The 16,815-nt window shown below is 48.6% G+C and overlaps 1 protein-coding gene across 1 annotated transcript in view; it reads right to left on the bottom strand.

The window, feature by feature from the left end:
* The window catches only part of LOC119432494 (ATP-binding cassette sub-family A member 2), a 235,232-nt gene that overhangs the window by 75,791 nt on the left and 142,626 nt on the right, over positions 1-16,815 (bottom strand). The window contains exon 9 of the mRNA XM_049658514.1: positions 3,075-3,200. Within this exon, the coding sequence (XP_049514471.1) occupies positions 3,075-3,200 (126 nt within the window). The remainder of the gene's footprint in view (positions 1-3,074; positions 3,201-16,815) is intronic.

The raw sequence follows: 16,815 nt of genomic DNA on the forward strand, positions 1-16,815 counted from the left end.
TCGCTTATGCTGACGTGGCCGGGAGGCTTGACGGGTTATGCCTAGCGACGTGTTCGCCCGTTGCTTCCGTCCAGCTCCTTTCCCGAGTGCCGACGTGGCGTTCCGGGGATCATCGAATGTGCCGGTCTGCCATGGAAGAGGGATCCTCTCTGGGGTGCCCGGTCCTGCCGTGAGAGGCTGCAGCCAGTCCAGGAGCCTCGCTTGAACTTGCTGAGGTCGACGGCCACACCTTGGACGGCCAACGTCACGGACTCAGCCAGACCCCAAGTCACCCGTCGCCAGAGCGTAGCTGGCGATGCGACCTTCCTGGCCCGGAGCCACGTCGATAATCAACGGACAGCGCCATTCATCCCTCGATTGCGCCTCGGCTCACGCGCCTCGAGAGCTCGTGCCGTTCCGAACACTGTGCTTCACGTGCTCTTCTTTTTCGCGCCGCAGGCGACCTCTTACACATGGCAAGAAGAGGTTTATTGGCGGTGTCCTTGAACAACGCTACAACATCAAACAACGGCGAGACAAAGTAGGGCATGGTTTCCAAGGACACCAGCGATCAGCAGCACGAGCCGAGCGGGCCGACCATTGGCGACGGAGGCACGTCTTCTTATTCACATTTCTTTTATTGCGATAGGAATTATATAGACACTCCAGACCCATTTCTGCCGTCGCCGTCGCCGTGAGGTTCCGTATAAAGTCCACCGACAATAAAATCATATCTACGCGTCGTGTGCTGTATGTACGAGTGAAAACGCGTGTGCATGGGTGAGCCACCGATTGCGGCTTAATCCCACGCACGCAATTGCGAGAACGGAGCGCCCCGTCTTCCAATCGCGCGCAGCACTCCGGAGGGAGGGTAGGTTTACTCCGCGCCGCCAGAGCTGCGGGGGAGAGTGTAGGGAGTGGGGAGGCCTCGTACAACGCCGCCCGCTACCGCCCGGTCCGCTGTATCTTGAAAGCCATCTGCGGCGAGGGCAGAGTCCTTCCTCCCTGCACTGTGTTTTCGCGGCTTAGTTCGCCTTGATGCGATCGGCGGGACGGTCAATTCGCTTGCTGCTGCAGCCGGGCTTACTCACTACAGCGTTTTGACAACAAGTTTCCGCGCTCATCGAGTGAGATGCGTTGATGTTTGCTTGTGCATGTGTAATACCATGCTTGGCAATTTAGTTTATATTCCTATCTGGCAGGCTCATAAGGCCGATAATACTGCTGTCCTTACTTCGTATAGTTCTCCAGTAGTTTGCTGTCGCTATCGATGTTTCGCCTTCTGTCCGAAACTGCGTTTTTTAAAATTTAGTTAAATAAGTGCAAGCGATTTCGAGTTATCTTTACAACCCTTGATTGAAGCTGTCCTCCGTACAAAGTGCAATTTCATAAAGTAGACACAAGAGGCGTTGTGAAATGAGGAAGTGTTCACTTTGCTTTATTAAAATGCTCGTTCTATTGTTGTGGCACCAGATTAGAAGCAGCAGCAGGATCAGTTCCTGTACAAAGCTCCGCAGGACAGCATGAACTGAAAAAAGTTATAAGCATGCGTTATTTGGGCGTTTAGACATTTTAGGGATAACTGCGTGTAGGAGAATCGTGCGATGGGGTGAATGGGCGAAATTACGAACAAAGGCAATCACTTTTACAAACATTACGTAGAAACTCCTGACGCATCCCAAACGATACTATACTATACGTATTACGTAGACATCTCATTTCCAAGCATTCCCCCATAGGCGGGCCTCATTTCATGGTCTTTAAGAGCCCAAATACAGAGCCGACTTCACGTTTTCGACATACCTTGGCATCAGCCGACACGACGGTACGCCATATATACAGAGCCATATATACAGAGGTGGCCACAGCCCAGGCTTCCAGCCAGTAGCTCGCCGAATGCCTTCTACGCGCACCCAACACGAATGTTTAGGTGCGAAACGTATTTTGAGTCATTCAGAGGACTGGATTGTCCAGGTATAAGTTCATGGTTTTTGACCTCCTCGGCGTTATTTTTTGCGCGTTCTACCGGCGCAAGCATCATACTCCTGGCAATCGCTGGTCGCGCTTTTGACAAGCTTCTGCATCAAAAGAAGTTAAGTGTTGTTCGGGGGCATACAGAGCCTCACGATGATGCCCCAGTAAGATTGAATACACACCAAACAAACTGCGTCACAGTGGCTGGTGCCCACAAGGTAACCCAATATGTACCAAAATAAGTTACAAGAATGTTGCGCGTCACTGCGAGCCTCACAAACACGTCCTAGCAAGACAGAGTACACGCCGAGCTGCGCCACAGCGGCGGAGCTGTTTTTCGCTAACTGCGTCACAGTAACCGGTGAGTCCAGCAAGACATAAGGCAATGTTGCTCGAAATCCAGCGCAAACAGACAAACAAAATTTCTCACCTTGCGGGAGTGCCGTGTCGAAGTCCATCATGAACGCAAAAATACGCCGAGAACCCAAGAGACCAGAGCTACACAAAAAGACAAAAGGGACGCCCAGCACCCGAGCATTCACGTACGCATCTGGCCTCCCTCGCTACGGTGACATTTCTGGCGCATGGTGCAAGCATCTGGTGCGGCTGGCGTGTCATTGGCTTGCCGCTAGGTAATGCAAAAAAAAAGTTGCAAAGTAGAACGTCCTTATACGCAAAACTTTCTACTAGTAGGGGGAAAGAATAAAAAAGAAAATTACATTGTCTGTTAACTTAATCTCACTTTTGTTTTATGCTCGCGGCCGCTAACGGATGATGCGAACAGTACACCGTGGCGTGTTTCCTACTGCCAGTTTTCGCCATGTGTCCACTCTTGTATTTGTATATCCATCGCTGCATAATGTTTAGAAACCGGCTGCAGAGCAATTGCACATTCTGCTTCGATGTTATGACATTTAAGAGACGTTCGGATCAGTTATTGCCTGTTCGGCTTTAAAATTATGTTTATGGTATTTAGAAGTCGTTGCAAGACAGTCACCTTCTCTCCCTTCAGTGCTTACGCACACCTTGACGAGCTTAGAAACCTTAACCGGTAAATCAGTTGAACGGATCCAGTGCTGTATTATGAAAGGCCACCAGGGATCTGAACGGTTGCTGCTTACCTGCCATGTAGTGCCCCGTTATAAGCCAAGTGACTGCTTTCATGACGGGTTCTAGGAATTCCGCCACCACGTAGCCAAGACCAATAACTATCGGCCCAGCGGACACAAAGCCGAGAACAAAGAAGCCTAAAAGAAAGCAAAAACACACACACACATATATATATATATATATATATATATATATGTATATATATATCAGTGAAGTAAAGAGTAACAGGAGCCGGCACAGAAGTAGTTCAAAAAATAGAAGCGCGTAGGAAAAACGTAACAGGACTTTACTGACGTTTCGGCCGGGGTCCGGCCTTCACCAAGAGAGCGTATTTATCTATATATATGCTGGCGAACAGTCGTAGGGCTAGCTCTAGTAAACTTAAATGCCTATGCTAGAGGACGAATTGATGGCCGTTGCCGTAGCACAATTGGCAATGCACCGCACGCGTAATGTGGATGTTGCGCGTTCGGCTACCGCCAGCGACAAGTTATCTTTTCGTCCACTTCGGTTTTACTTTTTCTTCATTAGTGTGTACATTGCAATATAAACCACACGTTATTTCCCCGATACTTTCCTTGGCTTCATTGTCTGTTGACTTTATGTGGTCATGATAAACAAAATCGCGCCCCTCGGTTCCCGTTCTTCTCCCATATATATATATATATATATATATATATATATATATCGAGCTCTGCCTTCGTCCTGGGCGACGTCTTAAAAAAATATATATATATATATATATATATATATATATATGTTTGTAAGACGTCGCCTGGGACGAAGGCACAGCTCGTGTACTTTAACACAACGCGAGACAGCCAACGAGCACCAACCCGACAAAATGATCATGATTCTGAGGATGGGCATATACAGATTAAGACGATGATGAACTCCACAGTTAGCGCTCACACTAACTCCTCCCCTCCACACCCCCCCCCCCCCCCCCCCCCCCCCCCCCTCACGAAAGCAGTCGGCATGGCAGCGAGTCAGAAACGGTACGAAGGACGCAGATACGGCTTCAGGCGAGAGACGTGAATAATTACAGTGCTGCGGCAACGGTGGTCAGTAATCGAGGTAACAGGAGCTACGCGATAGTTCACGCAGATGTTCCTTCAAACACGGTATATGTGGCGCGCTACTGTGAAGAAATTGTTTCACAGAGCCCGAGCCCGGCACTCGAACAGGTGTCTACAGGAGCACTTCGTCACCTTGACGGAACGAAATGACACAGCGGGTCGCATCACAACGGACTTTCCTCTTGTCCTGAATGGCCGCGGTGTTAGCGGGCGCAATTTCGCGGCAGTGGGCGACGCGGGCGGCGAACTCCCCTGGTAGAGATGCGGATGGAACAAAAGGCGTAGAGAGAAAGGTGGTGTCCAAAACAAAAGGCGGTGCACGGCCGTACACGAGGAAAAGGGGCTGCAGATTGTGGTGCGTTTAACGTGACGAAGGGAAGTATAGTGTCATACATGGAACATACATGGAAATAATGTCGGACAGAGTTCGATGGAAACGCTCGGTAAGACCATTGGTTTGGGGATTATACGCTGAGGTGGTGTTATGAATGGTGTTTGAGGGATGCATGACTTCAGCAAGAGCATGGGAGAGAAATGTCTTGCCACGGTCAGTTAGACGAACACGAGGCGCAGCATGGCGCAAGATAATGGCATGCAGGACAAACTCGGCGACTTCACAGGCCACTAGAAGGAAGAGCTGCCGTCTCAGCGTAGCGAGTGAGATGGTCCACGGCGGTGACAATCCAGCGGTGACCCGCGGGTGTAAGCGGAAGGGGACCGTATAAGTCGATACCCACGAATTCGAAAGGAACGGACGGGAACGCCAATGGTTGTAAAGGGCCGGCGGGAAGAGAGGTCGAACGTTTTCGATGTTGGCATGACGCACACGAACTGACGTACTTGGCAATACTAGTCGACAGGCCAGGCCAAAAACAGCGAGTCTTAATGCGGTCGTAGGTTTTGTGAAATCCTAAGTGGCCAACCATTGGGTCGTCGTGAAATGCCTGTAAAATTTGCAGCGAACGGAGAGAGGGATGACTGGGACCCATCGGTGACAGGTAGGTGGTAAACTTGCCGAAATAATGCTCCATCATGCAGTTTAAACCATGGAAGTTGTCCTCTTATTTAGGCTGTTGGGAGGACGGAACAAGCCAGTGAGCCGGTCGATAATTGTGCAGCAGTATGTATCTGCATGTTGGAGGGAGGCAATGTCTCCTGGTGACAGAATTACTACCGAGGTTGCAAACCGTACCAGGGCCATCGTTGTGGTTGGTTGGCTGGGCGGTGGCGAACGGATAGAAGGTGAGGCATGGACATTTGGCGACAGCGGACAGCGAGATAAAGCGTCAGCATCTTGGTGTTGCCTGCAGACCTATATGTGACAGTGTAGTAGTACTCCTGCAAACGCAGCACGCAACGGCCGAGGCGTCCAGACAAATTCTTCAGGGAGGACGCTGACCGAAGCTGAAGACTTCAAGGTCAGTGGTTATCTCAGTCACGTCACCGACGGTAAGACGAGGACGATCCTGATCGAGAAGGCAATCAACGCTCAACGCCATGACATCCAACACCGCGTCGAACACACCCTCGTTGAAATCGTACCGGCGGAAAAACAGCTGCAAAGCTTGCTTATGTTAAATGTGCACAGCCCGCAAAAGGACCACATAAAGAATCTAGACAAGCTACTGCAAGAAGTGAAGAAGCTGAGCAAGAGTAACGGGCTGACAGTCGTTGGTGATTTTAATGCTCCCCATGTGGCCTGGGGTACATCATCATCATCATCAGCCTGGGGTTAGTCGGCCTTAAAGAGAAAAGGAGAAGATGTACACAACGTGGCCCAACAACACCTCCTCACGCTGCTCAACGACCGTAGACACCCACGCGCATCGGCAAGAGTGTATCTAAAAACGCCATCCCCGACCTCACGTTCGTACACGGACTCAAACAGTATGAGTGGAGCTGCTTGGACGAGTATCTGGGTAGTGACCTTTATATAGTGCAAATGATCCTCCCACACCACAAAGCGGCGATGAAGATCGAGAAGCCAAGATCACGGACTGGCAGTTCTTTCGCAAAGACGAGAGCGCCGTTAATACGACGATAGACGACATGGAAATATGGATCAGAGGAGTCGTGGAAAGAGCCGAGAAGCACACGAGGACAATCCAGCTGTCGCAAGACACTCCTGTGGTGGACCCCCCCTTACTCGACCTGTAGGAGGCGTGGAGTGGACTCGCGAAACGCAGGAAACGTAACAAGTGACCGCAAACACAAAAGTCGAATCTCTAAGCTGATCAAGGAAACGCAAGAGTACTCTGAACAACTTGAAAGGAAGAACTGGCGCGAAACATGTAACAAGCTTCAAGGGAGCCTAAGCACCAAGCGTACTTGGCCGGTACTCAAGACTACCCTATACAAGAAGGAGAACGAGAACGCCGCAAAGCAGAAAGTGCAGAGACTCATACACAACCATCCGGGGAACGGGAAAAACAGAGGAAGACACAGAAATACATACGACTTGCCGGCGACAGAAAATGCGAGTGCGGCAACAGACTGCAAGTGAGGATTCTGACCAGCAGGGCATTCGGATTGTGTTAAACAATATATTAAGTTCTAAGCTTGACCAGTTTTTGCCGCTGAAGGAAGTAGTTGAAGGCCTCGAGGACTCCTTGCAATTCTAGTCGGAGCAGTATGATGAACTACGACGGTGTAACAGAAACGAACCGGAAATTGAGGAACTAAAGCGCCGAAATGAAGAACTCGAGGAAAGCGAAAGCGACGTCAGTCAGCTTCAAGCCGAAATTGACGCCCTTGAATGGAGGAGTCGCCGCCTTTATTTTGAAGTCCATGGCATCAAGAACGTAGAAAAAATTCTGACTGACAAGCTAAATGTGCTGGCCACGCAGCTTGAGCTTCCACAGCTAACTGCTAATGATGTTGTCGCGGTTCATCGTCTGCCGTCAAGAGACCAAAAAATGTCGGGCATAATTTGTCGCTTTTTCAAACAGACTGATGGGGACCGTTGGGGGCAAAACAGGAAAAAGCTACGTGATAAGGGTGAAGAGGCCTTCATAAACGTGCTTACTGCTCGAAACGAAACACTGGCTAGAAGGGCAAACTACAAATGTGTATGGCACAACAACGGCCGTGTCCTTGTGCTCAAAACCGACAGCGGACAGGCGGTGACGATTTTCACCACAGGCGATCTAGACAAGCTCGGCTCAGACACGTATGATTTGCCGATAACCATGGAGAGGCAAGCAGAGAAACTTACGTATTACCTCAAGCATGCCAGAAGAAAGGGAACCGAGGGACCCGATTTTTATTATCATATCATAAGAATCCAACAAACAATGACACCAAGTACAACATAGGGGAAATTACTTGGACTTACCAATTGAATTAAAGATATGATAAATTAATAGAAATGAAAACGGATGAAAAAACAACTGTCCGCAGGTGGGGAACGAACCCACGTCTTCGCATTACGCATGCGGTGCTCTCACGATTGGTCTACTGACGATGCAAATGTTTTCTGTCTTCCATTCTATAATATATTTTATCTAAATCGCTCTTATGCACGTGGGGGCGGTGTGTGCATCTCGATTAAGGAAGAAGTTGCACGTGAATTACTGCCTGAATTTTAGGTAAGTACACGTGACTGCGAAATCTTGTCAATCAAATTACAAAATATGGTAATGACTGTCTGATATCGTCCCCCCAATGGCACTCCGCCCTCTTTTTGAACTATCTATAAGGAAGTTTTCAGTTTGGAAACAAAAATCGTTTTCATTTTATTTGTGGTGGTGACGTTATTATGAATATGTCAAATACTGAATTTTCCAAGCTAAATCTTGACCTTCTACTGACAGCGAATGGCTTAGTGAATGCAATTGACCTACCCACTAGCATCACTTAGTCTTCTTCTTCTTTAATTGACATTTTTGTTACAAATATAAAATATGCTGGTGTATTCCGGTGTATTCGCTTATTATCTTAGTGATCACCTACCTTTATTTCTTTGCTGTAAGGTGCGTGTACTTAGTAAGAGGCCCGAATTAACACACTGTGTACAAAAAAGAACACAAGAAAACTTGTCCAGCTTTAGGGAAATGGAACATATCTCTTAGAAAGAAGCACTTAAGTGCAGCGACGCAAATAAGGCCTATGAAGTATTTCTTCGTATTCTAAATCCACGACCTGCAGCCACTTTTCCTGGCATCCACGTTAAGCAACGGCAAAAAATTCGGAAACCTTGGATAAGCTCAGATCTATTAAGAATCGAGGAGAACAACTTATATTACAAGTTTATCCAAACTAAAGATGCTGAGCTTTACGTCCGTTTTAATGATGCCGTAATCGTTTGGATAATGATATAAAAAAAAAAAAAACAAGGGGTGAGTAATTTGCTATTTTTTTCGGCGCTGCAGCTGGATGTTCAGAGCTTATGTTGAAGACTTAATTCGGTCTTAAAACATAACGTGAATCCTGCTAAAATTACGAAGTTAGAAATAAATGGTCAAGAACTTTCAGGTACATTGCACGCAGAGGCCTTTATTAAGCACTTTATTGGTTTCGTTAACATGTCCGTTGTGTTAAATGACCTAAATAACATTGCCTATATTATAAGCACAATGTTTTTAAACCCGTCAATGAAATTGAAATAAATCAAATAATTATTAACTTTAATAGAACTCGCGCAAAAGACATCGATGGTTTCCAGATTAAACTTATTAAGTATGTTTCTGATCGTTTAGCCCCCTGTGATTCAGGCTGTTTTTCCTCGTGAAATGCAAGTAGCTCGTGTAATAGTTCTTCACAAACAAGGTAATAAAAATGACATGGGCCACTATCGTCCCATATCATTATTTCCTGGATTTTCGAACATTCAGGAAAAATTATTTTACATCGCTTTCTTGAATTCTAACAAAAGCATAACCTTAATACTCCGTTCCAGTTTGGTTTCCGCACGGTCCTTAGCACTGAGTTTACGTTATTAGCTCAGAAAGAATTAATCTTAACAGCAGTAGACGAAGAAAAATTGGTCCTTGCAGATTTTGTGGACTTTACCAAAGCCTCCGACCGTATTGGGAGCGCTAACTGTGCAGTTCATCATCGTTTTCATGTGTATATACGCATCCTCATAATCATCATCATTTTGCCGGGTTGGTGTTCGTGGGCTGTCTCGCGCTGTGGGACAATAGAAGAGCTCTGTCGTTGTCCCGGGCGTCGTCTCACAAATGGTGGAGCGTGCGTTGATATCCCCGTCCTGTTGCTCTACCGGTCGCCCCTGGAGCTCCGCTCTGGTCGACGGTTGTGCTCGGCAACACCAGTTATGGCACAAACCACCGCATCCACTGCTGCTACCACCTCAGCTCCGCCAGCTGGGCCTATTTGGCCCGTCACCGCACCGCAACGCGACCCTCAGGTTCTTTCTGGCCTTCGCGGCGAAGGCGTGAGACTGGCTTGACCAGTACGACAGGGTGAGCGCTTGCAACCATTGGGACGAGTCAAACAAGCTCCGCAACATTGCCTTCTACCTGAGGCAGGTCGCCCAAACTTGGTTTTTCAACCATGAGCGCGACTTCCCTGATTGGCCAGCATTTACTGCGCAGTTGTGACAGATATTTGGCACATCTGCTGGGCGCTCCGAAGCAGCGAAACAGAAGCTCGGTACCCGCATCCAGGGAGCCGAGGAATCCTATACCTCTTACATTGAAGACGTTATGGCTCTCTGCCGTCGCGCTCAGAGTGGCATGCCCGAAGGGGAACGTATCCGCCATATCCTGAAGGGCATCAACTCCATTGCGTTTAACGCTCTTGTAGTCCAGAGCCCCACTTCAGTTACTGACATCATCACGACATGCCAACGCATTGCCACGATCGGCGCCTTTCGTCTTCCACGCGGCTCGTGCGACGCACACCTTACTGACAAAGACGAGTTGTGAGCGCTCATCCGCATTATTGTGCGAGAGGAGCTTCACGGCCATGGTCCAGCCAACACCGCCATTGCGTCTCTGCGCGCTCCTCCTCCCAATTTGCGCGAGATCATCAAAGAAGAACTGGCATCCATGCCAACTGTCACACATGCCCGGTCCCCTGCGCCTATTTGTGCACCTTCTTACGCCGAGATTGCTTCGCGGCCTGCGGTCCCAGTTCCATCTGCACCTGCCACCGTTGTCTGCGACCACCTGGCCTCGATGGCAGCGAAGGCCCCCGTGCAACCATACGACTCTACCTGGCGCCCTTCCCGCCCAGTATGTTTCTACTGTGGCATACGTGGTCATATCTCTAGTTTCTGCCGCCGGCGCCAGCATGATGAACGACGTGCCCAGATCAGACGCCTACGTTCCAGGACCCTATATATCCTCGTCACGTCACTCGCCCTCACCTCCATTATCCCAAAACATCTCCCGGTCTTCTCGCTCACCCCGTCGTCGTTCCCTGTCTCCGTTCCGCCGTACTTCATCGCCCCTGCGTCCTGCCTCCACTTCTTTCGACAACCATCCAGAAAACTAGACGCTGCACTTTTTGGAGGAGAAACTGCTTGTTTGCGAACTGTCCCAATTCCTCCTGCTCGCCCGACTAATTTACTCGCTGTTTGTGTGGAAGGTGTTTCTGTCGACGCTCTTATTGACACTGGCGCCGCCATTTCTGTTATTCATCGCGCACTATGTTTCCGTCTACGAAAAGTGCAAACTCCGTATGTTGGTCCGGTCTTACGTGGCGCCCATGACAGTCCGATTTACCCTACCGGACGGTGTACTGCTCGTGTCCTCATCGACGGAATTCGCCATCATATACAGTTTACTGTGCTTCCGTCGTGCGCTCATCCGATAATCTTAGGCTGGGATTTCTTGTCAGCTGCATCTGCTGTCATTTCGTGCGGACAACCACTGATACATATTACGGACACCGAGCTCTCTGACGCTGCCGATTCCTCGCCGCCCCACCTTGTCAAAGCGGCAGATTTTGTTCTTCCGCCCGGCCAAGCCCGATTCTCACCATTAGATCTAGCGAAAATATCGACGGCGACGCAGTGGTTTCCCCTTCTCAGCGCTGCATTTTTCGGGGAATCGCCATCGCTTTTTGTCTAGTGCATTTCTAACGCGGCTGCGCCAGTCTGACCGCCTACAACACGACGTCAGAGCCACTTCTGCAGCCGGAGGGATCCACTGTTGCCATGCTTATCGACGCAGCACCAGTATGTGTCGTTACTGCTTCGCTTGTTTCCTCCTTCGCCGAGTGTATGCCCACGGTCGGTTCACCCAGTGCTCTCAGGGCCACTGTGAGTTCAGATCTGAGCCCAACTCAGACTGATGCCTTGCTGACCATCTTAAGGAAACACCAACCTTGCTTTGACGTGTGTTCGGATGACTTGGGTAAAACAACCGTGGCCGCTCATCACATCGAAACCGATGGATCCCGCGTCATTCGTCGCCGCCATTACCGCGTACCGTCTGCTGAACGGAAAGTTATAGAAGACCAAGTCAACGACATGCTCGCACGGAACGTTATAAGGCCTTCAGCAAGCCCTTGGTCGTCTCCTATTGTCCTAGTTAAAAAAAAAGGACGGGTCGGTACGCTTTTGCGTCGATTATAGGGCACTAAACAAAATTACACGTAAGGACGTATATCCTATGCCCCGTATTGACGATGCTTTGGATACCTTACAATGTGCGGAATACTTTTCGAGCCTCGACTTGCGTTCTGGATATTGGCAGATACCGATGCATGAGCCCGACAAAGAGAAGACGGCATTTGCAACACCTGATGGCCTTTTCGAATTCAACGTAATGCCTTTTGGTATGTGCAATGTGCCAGCCACATTTGAACGAATGATCGACACCGTACTACGCGGCCTCAAATGGAAAACCTGCCTACCTGGACGACATTGTCATCTTTTCGTCCAGCTTCTCCCAGCACCTAGAACGTTTAGACGGCGTTCTCACTTGTCTAGCCAAGGCCGGTCTCCAGCTCAATACTAAGAAGTGTCGATTTGCGAGCCGCAGCATCAAAGTATTAGGTCACGTTGTCAGCAAGCACGGCATTGAGCCAGATCCCGACAAGGTCGCTGCTGTACTGCGTTTCCCAACACCAACCACACCTAAAGACCTTCGCAGCTTTCTCGGATTAGCGTCGTACTTCCGCCGCTTTGTCCGTGGCTTCGCTACTATCCCAGCTCCTCTTCATAAACTCCTGACCACGACCATACCCTTTACCTGGACGGATGAATGTGAAGCCACCTTTCAGACCCTCAAGCGATGCCTCACATCAGGACCAGTGCTTCGTCACTTTGATCCCACAGCCTCTACTATCCTCTACACTGATGCAAGTGGGCATGGAATAGGCGCTGTCCTGCTGCAGCGGAACCACGCGTCTGAAGAGCAAGTCGTGGCCTACGCGAGTCGTACTCTTTCTCCTGCTGAGCGAAACTACACTATCACCGAACAAGAATGCCTCGCCATTGTATGATCCATACAAAAGTTTCGCCCCTATTTATATGGCCGCCAATTCACAATTGTGACTGACCACCATGATCTGCGTTGGTTGTCCTCCCTGAAGAATCTGTCCGACGCCTCGGCTGTTGGGTTCTGCGTTTGCAGGAGTACGACTACACTGTCACATATAGGTGTGGCAGGCAACATCAAGATGCTGACGCTTTATCTCGTTGCCCGCTGTCGCCAAATGCCCCTGCCTCACCTTCCCTCCGTTCGGCACCGCCCAGCCAACCGACCACAATCATGGCCCCGGTACTGTTCGTGACCTCGGTCGACATTCTGTCCGCAGAAGACCTCGCCTGCCTCCAACGTGCAGATACGTACTGCCGCACCATTATTGACCGGCTCAGTGGCTTATCCCGTCCTCCCAACAGCCGCTTAAGACGACAACTGGCACGGTTTAAACTTCATAATGGCTCACTATTGCGGCAAGTTTACCACCCTACCGGTCACCGATGGGTCCCAGTCGTCCCTTGCTCACTTCGACTGCAAATTTTACAAGCTTTTCACGACGACGCAATGGCTGGCCACTTAGGATTTCATAAAACCTACGACCGCATTACGACGACCGTTACTACGACCGTTTCTGGCCTGGCCTGTCTACTAGTGTTGCCAAGTACGTCAGTTCGTGTGCGTCATGCCAACATCGAAAACGTTCGACCTCTCTTCCCGCCGGCCCTTTACAACCCTTGGCGTTCCGTCCGTTCCTTTCGAATTCGTGGGCATCGACTTATACGGACCCCTTCCGCTTACACCCGCGGGTAACCGCTGGATTGTTACCGCCGTGGAGCATCTCACTCGCTACGCTGAGACGGCAGCTCTTCCTTCTGGTGCGGTCTCTGAGGTCACCGAGTTTGCCCTGCAAGCCATTATCTTGCGCCACGGTGGGCCTCGTGTTCTTCTAAGTGACCGTGGCAAGACATCTCTTTCCCATGTTCTTGCTGAAGTCCTGCAAGCCTCAAACACCATTCAGAAGACCACCTCTGCATACCATCCCCAGACCAATGGTCTTACCGAGCGTTTCCATCGAACTCTGTCCGACATGATCTCCATGTATGTGAAACCCGACCACACAAACTGGGACACTATACTTTCTTTCGTCACGTTTGCATGCAATACTGCCGTTCAACGCACAACAAACTACAGCCCCTTTTTCCTCGTGTACGGCCGTGCACCATCTTTTGTTTCGGATACCACCTTTCTCTCTACGCCTTCTGTTCCATCCACATCTCTACCAGAGGAGTTCGCCACCCGCGTCGTCCACTGCTGCGAAATTGCGCGCGCCCACACCGCGACCATTCAGGACAAGAGGAAAGTCTGTTGTGATGCGACCCGTCGTGTCAATTCGTTCCGACCAGGCGACAAAGTGCTCCTGTGGACACCTGTTCGAGTGCCAGGGCTCTGTGAAAAATTTCTTCACAGGTATCGCGGCCCATTTACCGTGCTTGAAAGAACATCTGCCGCGAACTATTGCGTAGCTCCTGTTACCTCGGTTACTGACCGCCGTTGCCGCAGCACTGAAATTGTTCACGTCTCTCGGCTGAAGCCGTATCTTAGGCGTTCCGACCGTTTCTGACTCGCTGCCTTACCGGCCGCTTTCGTGAAGGGGGGGGGGGGGGGGGGAGTTAGTGAGTTAGTGTGAGCGCTAACTGTGCAGTTCATCATTGTTTTCATGTGTATATACGCATCCGCATAATCATCATGATTTTGTCGGGTTGGTGTTCGTGGGCTGTCTCGGGCTGTGTCACAATAGAAGAGCTCTGCCTTCGTCCCGGGCGTCGTCTCATACTATAAATCTTTCTCTTTTAATTGAGACTCTTCTACGCTATCGTTACCGTGGCAAAGCTGCACACCTGATTAATTCTTATCTACAGTACCGTGAGAAAGTAGACATAAATCATGCTCTGTCCAGTCCGCTTACGTATCTTGCGGTCTGCCACAAGGTAGCATCTTGGGCTGCTTTTTACATTACATATTTACATTAAAGACATTATCAATATAAACTTTGCGGCAAATTATATCATTTACGCTGATGATATCAGCGTCTTTCTGATAGAAAATTCCGTCGATGATTTAATCGATGAAGCCAACTTAGCCCTACATACATTAGACAAATGGGCATGCCAAAATAGCTTTAGATTAAAGACAAACAAAACAAAATGTGTGATATTTCGCAGTAAAAATAAGAACGTAGTTGTTAATAAAACCATACTACGAAATTCTTCGCCTTTCGCTATCATAACCAGCTCTAAAATGTTGGGTGTCGTGTTTAAGAAACCTCATCCTGGGATACACATATCGACGGTTAAGCAGCAAAACTGTCACAAGTAATTAGTAATGTTTATCGCATTCGTCATATACTGCCCCAAAAAGTCATGACGCTTACTTTTAACACTTTGTTTCAATCTCGCCTTAATCAATGTCATTTAGTTTGGGCTACTACTACTCAAGGAAATCTGCACAATATTCATGTCTTGAAATAAATTGAACAATATATGATTACCGACAGTTTAGAACACTTAAACAAGAGCTAAAAACTGGATCCGGATTTTGTTGAACAACTTGCCGAATTACAAAACAGTACCACTATATATGCAACGCGCAAAAAGGAATCCTGGAAAGTACCAAAAGTAAGAATATCATATGTACAACAGATGCGTCGAAATAACTTACCAAGATTACTAAATAGATTAATCAGAGAAGCGACTGAATAGGGTAACACGACCTCTAAAGCTATTTGTAGTTATTTCCACTTAAACTAGATAAAGTTCGTTGAATTTTTTCTCAGAAAATATTGTTGCCGGTCTGGTGCGTTTTTCTTTTTACTTTTTTTTTTGTTTTGGGCAACAGTGTGATTGCTTTGTTTTAGTTCTTGCTCTGCGTCAAGCAGAAATATGTTTGCATAATAATGTATGCCTTCGGCTTTTTTCTTCTGCTTCTTCGTAGAGGATTATTTGTTTCAATGGGAATATGTGATTGCATTTTATGTATTCCTGAAGAGGGCATAAGGTTATGTCCTTTTTTTTGTAAACAATTTTGTTCTTGTTATGTGTGTACTTTTATAATTCTTTATATTTTTTCTGAAACGCTATCGGCTGATTATGCCTAAGTCAGTGGCGTAAACGCCAATTTGGGGCCTGCGGCCTTGTCAAGCTGTCGAAATTACAGTTTTTGCCGCACGCTCCTTCGTGTAAATACGCTGTACTGATGCGAAAATAAACATCATTGTCGCTATCGAAGAAGCGAAGGAGTTCCTTGGTAAGGAGCTGAACATAACTGTATATTCGGACTTTGACGAATATCGAGACAACCCAAACATAGAACTGGATCGACTTTACACAGAAGCAGAAATCGAGAGGGCCTTGAGCAAGCTCTCCCGCAACACGGCGCCGTGGTACATGCGAATAAACACCAAGACACTCCGGAACCTAGACGCACCCCCTGTAGACGCACACTTAAAAACTTAAAATACATCAGCGAGTGCTGGGAACAGGGTAAAGTACCACAGGAATGGAAACATGCCGAGGTAACCATGATTCGTAAACCCAAGCCCATCAGCGTTCAGAACCTACGACCTATATTCCTCATCTCGTGTGTGGGATAACCCTACGAGCACATGTTGCACAACCGCATGATCGAATATCTCGAAGACAACGGACACGTCCCAAGCACCATGTTCGGATTTAAAGCTCACCTGTCCAGGCAAGACGTGTTACTGCAGATCACGGAAAAAGTGATCGACAAACTGGACACGTACAGCAAAAGAGCCATCCTCACACTAGACGTGAAAGGGGCTTTCGACCATGTGCCACACGAAGCCATACTGCAACACCTCAACGTATATAACTGCGGAGAAAAAATATATAATTACCTCAGAGCTTTTCTGAAAGAACGGACCGCCACAGTGGAGATAAGCAAAATACGCTCTGAGAAGTTTGAAATACCGCGCGAACGCCACAAGGCTCCGTCATTTCGCAGACGCTACGGGAGGGTCGACAGGTAGACAGCAAGACACTCTGCAAGAAGCGGTTGGCACAACGGAAAAGTACCTGGAAGCATGTGGACTGATGTGCGCACCATAAAAGTCGGAGCTCTTGGTGCTAAGAAAGCGCGCAATAGGCCGACAACCGCAGCAGATACCAGACCCGGAGGTAAAGGTGGGAAGCATCATGATTCCGCAGGTTACGACGCTCCGCATCCTCGGTCTCCTGATTCAAAAGGACGGGGTCGGG

Source organism: Dermacentor silvarum, chromosome 11 (genome assembly GCF_013339745.2).
Source record: "Dermacentor silvarum isolate Dsil-2018 chromosome 11, BIME_Dsil_1.4, whole genome shotgun sequence".
Lineage (NCBI taxonomy): Eukaryota > Metazoa > Arthropoda > Arachnida > Ixodida > Ixodidae > Dermacentor > Dermacentor silvarum.